We start from the raw sequence: 11,618 nt of genomic DNA, 5'->3' as shown, positions 1-11,618 counted from the left end.
ACTCAAGTAGTAACACAGTAAATCCAGAAGAGTGGTTGGCCAAGGCACCCATTGACTGCAGTCACAGTGGCTAGGGACCTTTACCACCTCCAGACCTTTACATGCCTTGGGTTTGCTGGCTCTTTCTATAAGGGAAGTAGCCTCACCTGTGTTTCAACTCCACCCCTCTCCTTGGATTTCTTGAGTTTTGGAGGGGGCAGTTGGGGTTAAGTGACTTGCCCAAGGTCACACGGCTGGTTTTTGTGTTAAGTGTCTGAGGTCGGATTTGAACTCAGGTCCTCCAGACTCCAGGGCTGGTGCTCTATTCATTGCACCACCTAGCTGCCCCACTCCTTGGATTTCTTGAATTTGAATTTCTACCTTTGTAACACGTAGTTTTATTTCCACACAGAAAAGAGAATGCTAGGCAATACTAGATAATAGAATTATTAAAGCAGAATCCTGGAACATCTCACTGCTTGTGTCTTGCTACTAGTTGAGAGACTAATACTTAGGCATCATTTTGACATTTGCAAACAGTTTCTTTGCAGAGACTGATAATTAACCGTTTTACATATGAACACTAAGTAGGCTCTTTCTTTCCATAGTCTCTCTCCATCTCTCTGTATCTATTTGTTTCTATGTCTGTCTGTCTCTTTCTCATCCTTATACTTTGGTGCTTCAGGTAGAAGAGGCCTGAGGGACTGAGGTCACCCCTTTAATATATCCATGAAGTCCAGTTCAGCAGCCAACTAAAGGACTTTTCATTGACACACAGTACAAATTTCTGAATTGTTATGGTGGAAAGGAAGCAGTTAGAGGCGATGGGTGTCTGCCTTGAGTAGTAATAATAGCTTGCATTTATTTAGTGCTTTAAGATTTACCAATTGCTTTACAAATTTTTCATTTGATCCTCACAATAGCCCTAAAAGGTAGGTGCTATTATCACCACCATTTTCTAGATGAGAAACTAAGTCCCAAGGAGGTTAAGTGACTTGCCCTGGGTCCAGGTTTTCCTGAGTCCAGGTCAGTCATTTTAACTTTGTGTTACCTCACTGCCTCCATTGACAGCGGAAGGAGAGGGGGAAGGAAGCAGGCCCACGTCAAGCTATCAGGCACATGCCTTGATTACAGACTAAGCTTACCCCAAGCCTGGCAGGGGAAAGGGCTAGCTAGTTACACAGAGAAAAAGATAAACTAAATTGAATGTGGACTGCAGATTCCTTTTTAATCTTTGGACAAGGAATAGTGCTTAGATTTCTATTTTTTTCAGAGGAGCTGGATTCTCTTTCTTGCTTATCATAGTTAAGGCTTTTCCTTTCCCTCCAGAGGTTTGTTTTCAGATTTTTTTCTCTCTTGTATCTGGTAGTATATTTGAACAGTTTTATGATGAGATGGTTTCTGAGATTCTGTATCAGTTTAGTATAAATGACCATAGTAGAGATACTCATTGTTAATTATACCATAACTGCTAAGGAATTTCTTGAGATTAACCTAGTATTTTTGTGTGGCACATAAATGAACTAAAAACGTGGGGCTTAACACAAGTTTCTGGGATGGGAGATAGGGGATGAACTCAATTTATTCATCCAAGAACTGAATTACGTGAGCTGGTCCATCAGAAAAGGGATGAACTCTATACAAGCCTGGATGAAATAAAGAGATGTTCTTGCCTGTCTGTTCTAATAGAGCAGAAAGGCTACAAAATTGAACATTATTTATTACTATTCAGTTACTATTATATTGTTCTATTCAGAACTAGTTTTTGGTTGTTTTTTTTTTTTTTAGATCAGTCAGTGAACAAGCATTCATTAAATCTTTGCTATATGGCAAACACTGCTAAGTAGGGATACAAGACATATAGAAACAATCCCTAACTTTAGGGAGCTTAAATTGCAGTGTAAAGGAAGGAAACAAGCATGCCAGGAGCTGTACTAAACTCTTTACAAATATCTTATTTAATCCCCCACAACTACCCTGTGAGGAAAGTACTGTTATACAGTGCTTAAGGGACTTGCCCCAGGGGTCACTCACCTAGTAAAGTATCTCCAGCTATATTTGGACTCAGGTCTTCCTAACTCCATTCCCAGGGCTTTATCCATGGTGCCATCTACTTGCCTCTGGGGGAGACAACATGTAAATAACTGGGAGAAAGGAAAGAGGGGGAAGGTGGGGAGGAAGAATGAGGAGGGAGAGGGGGAGGAAGAAAGAAGGGAAGAGAGGGAGCTCGAGAGACAGTGGAGGAGAGGAAGGCAGGAGAGAGGTGGGGAGAGGAGGGAGGGACACAGAGGAAGGGCAGGAGAAAGAATGGAAGGGGAGGGAGAGGGAAAGGGAGAGAAAAAGGGGAGAGAGGGAAGGAGAGAAAGAATGGTGAGGAGGGCAGGAGAAGGGGGTGGTAGGGAGAGGAAAAGGAAGGGAAGGGAAGGAGAAAGAATGGGAAGGGAGAGAAGAAGGAAAGAAAGGGGAAAGAGACATAGAAAGAAGGGAAGGGGAGAGAAAAGAGCGAATGGAGGGGAGAGGGAGAGAAGGACAGGGGAGAAAGGAGAGGAAGGGAATAAGAATTTTTGGAAGGAGAGGAGATCATCCCAGAAATAGGAGAACACCAGTACAAAGGCATACAGGTGAGAGATGTCAAATTTGGGGGATATAGCATAGGCTCATGAAGTCAGATCAAGAGAAAGTGGAGGGGAGCAGTACAATTAATTGATGCCTGAGTATGTGCACACTTGGCTACTTAACCCATAATACCTACTACTGGCCTTATACAACAGGGGTGGGAAACCTGCAGCCTCGAGGCCGTATGTGGCCCCTTAGGTCCTTAAATGTGGCCCTTTAAACTGAATCCAAACAATTGTGAAGTTCCCTACCCCTGCACTAGACCATGCTTCAGTTTAGCACCTCATCCAGCCATCCAGCCATCCAGTCAAACCATCTTGCCATCTATCTATTGCCATGCACATAGCACCCCCTCCCGGCCAGCATGCCTCCCGTCTCACCAGAACACACTCTTTCCTAGTCAGTTCCCCCTATCATGTCTTGTCTCACCCATGAGAGTGTAAGCTCCTTAGGGGAAAGGCTGTTTCTTTTCAAAATCTATGTAACCCAGTGCTTAGCACAGTGCCTGGTGCTAGTGAGCATTTAAGAAAGGCTTATTCATTCATTGACTTTCTTTGTGAATTCTTTTGTGATCCCCACAAGTGTTAATCTTCTTTCCTCATTCACTTTGCCTGGAAGTAAAGGATACTGTTAAAAAAACATGGCAAGAGCAAGGATGACAAGGGAACAGCCCCGACTCCCTGGTCTTCCCTTGGTGTACTCGAGGAAGACGCCCCGCATATTGAGGGGGTCCCCTGCACAGACAGGCGTGTTGATTTAGAGCTACACTAGTACAGGGAATATCCACATGAACGAAACCACGTAACTACTTTTTGTCTCAGTTCCTTATCTGCAAAATGATTTGGCAGCTATGTGGTGTGGTCAGTAGAGTGCTTGATCTGGAATAGGGAAAATCTGAGTTCAAATCCTGACTCAAACACTTGCTAGTTGTGTGACCCTGGGTATGTCACTAAATATCTTTCAGGCTCAGTTTCCTTTTCTGTAAAATGGAGAGAATAGCCCTAACTTTGTACACTTTAAAGCAGTATTAAAGTTGTTATTTTTATAGGGATTTACAGCCTTGTAGACAGGTCCTTACTGTCATGGACCTGTTTATAAATACACAAGTTCATAACTGAGTAGAGCTGATAAGGCATATACACAGATGACTGTGGGGACTGTAATGCCCCCTGCCTCTGACAGGGTTGTTGTGAAGATAAAATGATAGTTTTTATAGAGTACATTGCAAACCTTCATAGAAATGCCAGCTGCTGTTATAATTATGATAATTATCACTGTATCACTTTTAAGGCCCTTTGCAGCTCTGAATCTGTAGTCCTAACACCTGTGACCTAAGTGCTTGCTCTGTGCCAGGTATAGTGATAGGCAGTGAGAAGACAAGGACAAAAATGACCATCCCTGCCCTTGAGAAGCTGACATTCTATTGGAAGGAAAAAAGCATATTCACAAATAAGTAAATATAAAAGCAAGTGCAAAATAAATACAAAGTAACTTTGGGGTTGGAAAGCACCCACAGTTTTGTGGATGGAGAAGGACTTTGTGTAGAAGGTGACACTTGAGTTGCGTGGGTTTTAATGGAACTCTGAATTTTGAGAGGTGGAGGCAAGGAAAAACAGCCTTACAGTTAATTATATCAATATAAAGAGAATGGATTAGAAAGCGAAGAGACTGCGGGCAGGGAGACCAATTAGGAAGCAATTATAGTAGCATAGGCAAGAGGTGATGATGTCTGAACTAGGGAACTCGATTAAATTCAACATTTATTAAGCCTTCTCCATATTCAAGACACTGGGGATACTGACAAAAAAATGAGACAGTCCCTACCATTATGTAACTCACATACAACATGCATATTTGTATATACAAACGATTGACAGGCTAGAGATAGAAGGGAGTGATTTCCCAGTATTTAAAAGGAGTAGTGAATATTCAGGGGGAAACTTTGCTCAGCTCTACCTATCAAAAACTGCAAAGGAGAAAAATAAGGTGAGGTCTGGGGAAAGGCTATTAGTTTAAACTGATAAGAGAGTGACAATTTCAGTTACAGTGATGAGGAGTCAGCAAGTTCAGGTGATGTATTCTCAGAGTTCTAGGACAATAATGTGAGGATGGGAAGGTCCAGGGAGGTTTTGTTTGAAGGGTAGGAGATATCTAGGCATGAGCCAGGAGACATTGAAGTTGGGGATAGAGGATCCCAGGGCTAATCTTCTGGAGGAGCCTCGAAGAGGTAGAAAGAGGACATAGGGAGAGATTAGTCTTAACAAAGGAACAGATTTAGGTAACTTCTTAGAGACTTGAGCAAAGCAAGAGAAGACGAGGGAAGGTATGCATTTTGACTTTGAAATATGGAGTACTGTAAATAAAGGAATCTCACAGAAGCCTCCTAGGTAGGAAGAGAAAGGAAAAAATATGAACTTGGTGGCAGAAGGGATTTAGGAGAGAAGAGAACTTTGGGAAGCACTTTGATGAAAGCCTAATTTATAAAACAGGGAGGAATAAAAGAATTGCCTTGTAGCAGTGAGGGCCCAATTGAGATTAGAAAGCATGAATTGGTAGTACAGTCAGCACAATTTCACAACTTTCTTCCAAAGCATTTCCTTTATTCCAACAATCATTAAGTGGCTACTTAGTGTCATGCTCTGTGCTAGGGATCCAAAGACAGGTGCACATCCTCCAGGTGGCTCCTTCTTGGACTCTGCGGTGGTTGACTCTAAACTAGGCTGGGTCGCTCAATGTCTTTGTGGTGGTGTGGGAAGGAAAGGCGGAGCATCATGGGAGTGGCACAGATGTTAGTTGTAGTTCTCAAGGCTGCTTGGAAGAGTTTCTTTGTTTTTTAATGATTACTCTTTATATCTGGTCATTGAACCAGTTGTAAATCCACCTAACTGCTGTCATTTAGATCACCTACACTTTGTTAAAGGCCTTTTGAAATGTAGGTGTGCCATATGCACACACCCCACCCACTCCTCCACCCTGCCCCCAGCTCACTGAGCCTTCCAAAAAAAGGAAGCAGCAATATGATTCTGGCATGACATATTCTTGAGGGTGTGTTGGCTTAGGAATGATTGCTTATCTGTTAAAATGTTAACAAAATAAGTGAGACATCCTGGAAATCAAGCTCATCATCCCAATGTTTTATAGCTTCTCTTTTTTCACCCCTGAATTGAGATATTTACCTATCTCCAATTTTGTGGTACCTCTTCCAGTTTCATGCTTCATGATTTTTTCAGTGATTACTGATAACAGTTCAGCAATCACAACTGAAAAGGAGATAGTTTATTTAGATTGGGTGCCTTGTATTCATTAACATCACCTTAATGGTCTTTAGGTGGAAGTTAGATAGCTCAGTGGATAGAGCGCTGGACCTGGAGACAGGAAGAACGGAGTTCAAATCTGTCCTTAGACTAGCTGTGTGACCCTGGGCAAGTCACTTTACCCCAGTTTGCCTTACTCCACTGGAGAAGGAAATGGTAAACCACTATAGTATCTTTGCTAAGACAGTTCATGGACAGTATGGCCCACAAGGTCATGAAGAGCCAGACTCAACTGAACAGCAGTAACAGTACTTTTACTTTACTTCACTTACCTTGAGTCTCAGCTTCTTGTTAGCCATTTAATTGTAGCCTTCCTAGTCTGAAGGCAGCTACCGTGTTTCCCCGATAATAAGACCTATCCCGAAAATAAGCCCTCCCCTTACTGTGTAAGATTCCTCTAAAATAAGCCCTATTGAGATTGCTACTGTAGTGAAGGTGATCCCCTGCGCTACATGCTACATTACGGTATGCACCGCCTCCCCCCCCGTGAAACGCATGCCGCGCTCCGAGCTGCATCCAATCAGAGCTGCAGCAGTGAGCGCGTCATCCTGTTCTTCCCCAGTGATTTGCTTATTGAATAAAGGTACATTTTTTTGTTCACATTTACCTGTTTATTAAAGTTGCTGTCAATGTTCATTAAAATAAGCCCTCCCCTGAAAATAAGCCCTCTGGTGTTTTTCTGTCCAAAAAAAATTAATAAGACAGTGTCTTATTATCGGGGAAACATGGTAAGACACTGTCTTATTAGTTTTTTTGAAAGAGGGCTTATTTTCAGGGGAGGGCTTATTTTAATGAACATTGACAGCAATTTTAATAAACAGGTAAATGTGAACAAAAAAATGTACCTTTATTCAATAAGCAAATCACTGGGGAAGAACAGGATGACACGCTCACTGCTGCAGCTCTGATTGGATGCAGCTCGGAGCGCGGCGAGCATTTCACGGGAGGGGGAGGGGGGGACGGTGCATACAGAGGGTACCGTAATGTAGCGTGTAGAGCAGGGGATCACCTTCACTACAGTAGCAATCTCAATAGGGCTTATTTTCGGGGGAGGGCTTATTATCGGGGAAACGCGGTAGCATGATTCATGTGTAAACAAAGGAGGATTCATTTTTGTTTTCTTTTCCTAATGGTCCTTTGGTACTTTCATACACTTGCCACATTTGCTCTGAAGCCAGTGACAGAGCCAGTTAAGCTGAGCGTGTTTCATAATAGGTGGCTTTGTGTATATGTGTGCCTCTGCCGGCTGGCCCAGGACAGGTGGGTGACTGGTACGTTAGGCAGTTATTCATTCGATATGACTTCAGGGTTCTTGGTGTCCTCAAAGTACTTCCCCAGTGAGCTGCCCACATCACTCATATGTCATTACATCCATACCTCTGTCTAATCAGTCAACAAGCATTTTTCAAGTTCTCACTAAAAGTCAAGTACTATGCTATGTATTGGGACAGCTAAGTGGCACTGTGGTTAGAGCCCTGGACTTGAAATCAGGAAGACTCATGAATTCAAATCCAGCCTCAGGCTCTTCTTTGCTGTGTGATCCTGGGCAAATCACTCAGCCCTGTTTGCCTCAGTTTCCTCATCTGTAAAGAGAACTGGAGAAGGAACTGGCAAACCTGAAGTACCTTTGCCAAGAAACTCCAAAATGGGGTCACAAAGAGCAGGACACAACTGAAAAGACTGAACAGAAATTATAGATATTAGAAATAAAGGACAGAAATTAAACGGTTCCTGCCCTCAGGGAGTTTTCATTCTCTTGGAGGAGGGGTATGTGTGTGTGTGTATACAAATGATATTTTAAAAATACAAAAATTTTTGCAGAAAAGGAAAGGGGCACTAGCTGCTGGGAGGGTTGGCAAAGGCTTCTGTAGAAGGTGGCCTGTTAGTTTTTTTGGCTCCAGTTAAGACTCAGCTTAAATTCCTACCTTCTGTTAAGAGGGTGTTTTTCCTGATTCTCCTAGTAACTCTAGTGCCTTTGCTCCGCAGTCCTTTGTGACAGGCCCTGGTTTAAGTGCTGAGGAAGAAACAGATATAAAAATGAGAGTCTTCTACCCTCAAGGAGTTTCCATTCTATCACACTGCAAAAAGCCTATCAGATTCTCTTCTGATAGCAGATTTTTATAGAGAAGAAAGTGGTGCCTGAACATTTTGTTGGGAGAGAAGCACCACTGAGGGGGTAGAAGGGTTTTAAAAGGTGGATCTGGGGGCCTTACAAAAAATGTTCTATTTCACTGTTTTGTGGGAAGCCATGGCAGCAATTTCTCATGAAGGTCTGTGACCATTTATACAGCAAAATAAGACCAGAAAGGAATTCCCCTTCATGCTCCTCCATCATTCTCATTGTAATTTTCTCTCTCTAGATGCCTGAAGAGCAGGCATTCTGTGTTTTGGTGAAGATTATGTATGACTATGGCTTGAGGGATCTCTACAAAAATAACTTTGAGGATCTTCACTGTAAATTCTATCAACTGGAACGACTCATGCAGGTAAGATCAGAATCATTACTTTTTGTCTATTGGTGAGTGAGAAAGTTCTATTTGGTATTGTACAGATGTTAGAAATGAGCATGGGCCTTGCCTAATCTCTATATGAGTCTTAATACCCATCAGAAATTAAATTTCATTAAATTGGCATTTACATTTTGAAACTTATTATGTCTAACACATTAAAGATTTTTTATTTTAATAAAGTACATTTATTTGGGAGGTATTTTATAGAGCTGCTAGCTATCAGACTGCCACACTATTGATGTGAAAGAATTAGGAGAGTTATAGGGAAAGCATTCAAAATGTTATGAGCTCTTCCCAAATTAACAAGTACATAGGCCAAATATAGGTCTAGAAGCAGGAAATCTTTTCAGTTTTTCCCACACAAGTCTCATGGTCCTATTCACTGTTAAAAGGGAATATCAAGTGAGATTTAAGAAAGAGGTCATTAAGAAATTGAGGGCGGGGGGGAAGACTATAATATATTTGTATCTTTAAGAGCATTTGAGAAGCAACATGTTTTGAGATTTCATTCTATCAGTTGTAATTTTAGGGTCATTCAGCTGTTTTAAGTTTTCATTTATAGGAAAAAAGGTCATGTTTTTGAAGAGTTTGTAACCTGATGACATAAAGCATTATCTTGATACATGAAGAGTTGATGTTGTTGAAATAACAGTAGATGACTGTTGGCTCCATCTGATTTGGGTTGATTTTTGTATTTTTCTTCATGAGATGTAATTAGGAGGACATTATATTGGATGTAATTGCTTAATCCTTTGACCTCCCTAGCCTAGCTTATTATATATGGTGAATGAAGAGTAAGAAATCCTGAAGTGCCATGAAGTAATTTATTCTCTTCCATTAACATTTTTAGTACTATGATCTATATCTACAGTGTAACCATTTGAAATGCATCCCATTTAAAGTACTTGGAGGATGTATATGTATTTGTGCATTTGTAATAATTTTAAAGCAGTCACTCTGTGCTACAATTGATGTTTTCCCAATGGTTTAATTATGGGAATTAGAGTAAGCATTACTCCTATGTTTTGACCTTGGCTTCTCAGTAATTAAAATGGCTGTGTTAATGCCCCATATTTTGCCTTTCATGCCTTTGGGGTTAAATTATAACTTCTTCTTAATATATGAATATTTCTTATTTTCCTGGGAGAGAAAAAAAAATAAGTTCTCATACAAGGTCATTTTAGTTCTGCACAACATACTGGAACAAATTCAGTAGTTGTTTGGGTTTAGGATGTTACGGTGTACAATTATTGTAAAAGCAAAATAAAAATTTTTATGTCTTGTTGAGTTGTCTAGATTCCAAAGAAGCCATTGGAATGATTGCATAATATGGAAACTAGATGAATTGAGGCATAAAAAGTTAGAGCTTGGAAAATAAGATAATTTAATTCAACCCTTTCATTTTATAGATAAGGAAATGGAAACACAAAGTGCTTAAGTGTCTTGCTTGAATTAAAAAAAAAATTAGTTCATTCAAAAGACGGGACTAGAAATCAGATGACCTGACTCCAAACAAGACTTTTTCTGTTATGGCAGTCTTCTTCCCTTCTCTACAAATTCTCTTGATTTGAGTTGGTCTTAAAGGAAAGGATACAATTTTTTCTTACATATTTGGGCATTGAACCATTGGTGGGGCTGGTGAGGCTATCAAAACATGAATTGGAGGGGCAGCCAGGTAGCACAGCCAGTAAGAGCACTGGCTCCAGTGTCAGGATGACCTGAGGATCAAATCCGGGCTCAGATACTCGGCACCACACCCAGAAATAACTGGCCGTGTAACCTTCAGCAAGTTACTTAACCCTGGTTGCTTTAAAAAAAACAACAGCATGAATTGGAGTTATAGAAGTGGTCTTTCTCTTTTTATCTCTGTGCCTTTTTCTAGCAAAAGTCTTGTTTTGCCAAAGGGTAAAGATTTTCTGAAGAACAAGTGATATAGACATAATGTAGTCATAGCATACTTTTATTTATTTTATTCACTTGCTTACCTGTTTATATACTCCAAGACTTGTCCTTATGTCACTTTTCTAATGTTTACTGATATGGTAAATCTTAGAAGGTGATTATATGTAATCATCATAATCTATAATGATCTTCTATTATGATCATAATCAGTAGAACCTTAATAATCTGTTCTGGCTGTAGCATATCCTGGGGGCATTTGTGGAGTTGGGCTGAACATTCCTGGACACTTTTAGGGAAACATGCAGGCTTGAAGGAGCTTCAAGGGTTGACTTCCATATCCCATAATCATTTAAACCTTACCCTGGGATTTTGGAAGTGGCTCAGGGAAATTCAGCTTAATTCCATGCATGTTCGTTGGGGTATGCTCTCATTAGAGTACATCTGGAGGACTCCCTTGATTCCCCTTGTTACATTCACACTTATTTTAATATTTTTAGGATCTGTGATTACACCGCTGTGTATACTCCCTCTAATAATGCAGACCATTCACTACCCTTCTATAACTTACCAGATATGTGGTCAAAAAATGCATTACTCTGCAACCAGCGATAAATCTCCCTTATATTGGTTTGACTGCCCTTGGGCAACAGATACAGTCTCTTCCTGAAGGTGTACTGGCCTGGAAATCTTTACAGATGGATAGAACCTTCAGGATTTGCTGGCACAGCCTTTCAGAATACAGGGTCACCTCTACACCATTATGAGGCATTTGAGTTGGACTGAGGTTGAGGGATAATGGCTGTATTGCCATAAAATTCTAAATCACAATAACAAAAACTTTTGGAGCTTGTACTCCTTTCCCTTTTCATAATCTACCTTCTTATTTGTATAAATGTAATGTCCCTACCCGAGGCTGTGCGTCCTTCAGAGCAAGGATGATACTGTTTTTCATTTAGGCATTCCCATTGCCTAGCATAACACCTCGTACCTGGTACCTAGTAGATTTGAAATAAATATTTGCTGACTTAAATTCCTCCTTCCTCATTTTTCCTCTTTGAATTCTAGGAGCAGTTACCAGACCTGCATAGCCACTTCTGTGACCTGAACCTGGAGGCTCATATGTATGCATCACAGTGGTTTCTCACCCTTTTCACTGCCAAGTTCCCTCTATGCATGGTCTTCCACATCATTGACTTGCTGCTTTGTGAGGTACAGTGACTATCTTGGAAACCTAAGCCAACCTAGGAAAATTCCATTTTGAAATTTCTACAGTTTTCTGTTTTCTCTGCTGTTATCA

The 11,618-nt window shown here is 40.9% G+C and overlaps 1 protein-coding gene across 5 annotated transcripts in view; it reads left to right on the top strand.

The window, feature by feature from the left end:
• Window positions 1-11,618, top strand: part of RABGAP1L (RAB GTPase activating protein 1 like) — a 694,415-nt gene that overhangs the window by 419,804 nt on the left and 262,993 nt on the right. For all 5 annotated transcript variants that reach the window (XM_069065530.1, XM_069065529.1, XM_069065528.1 and 2 more), the window contains 2 exons: window positions 8,270-8,395; window positions 11,387-11,530. In XM_069065530.1, coding sequence (XP_068921631.1) covers window positions 8,270-8,395; window positions 11,387-11,530 — 270 coding nt within the window. The remainder of the gene's footprint in view (window positions 1-8,269; window positions 8,396-11,386; window positions 11,531-11,618) is intronic.

The sequence above is a fragment of the Petaurus breviceps genome, unplaced genomic scaffold (genome assembly GCF_028583685.1).
Source record: "Petaurus breviceps papuanus isolate PSGF00001 unplaced genomic scaffold, PetGlider_PUasm1.0 90692, whole genome shotgun sequence".
NCBI classification, from domain to species: Eukaryota; Metazoa; Chordata; class Mammalia; order Diprotodontia; family Petauridae; genus Petaurus; species Petaurus breviceps.
Note: the sequence above shows the minus strand (reverse complement) of the source record. Positions and strands in the feature narration are given on the sequence as shown.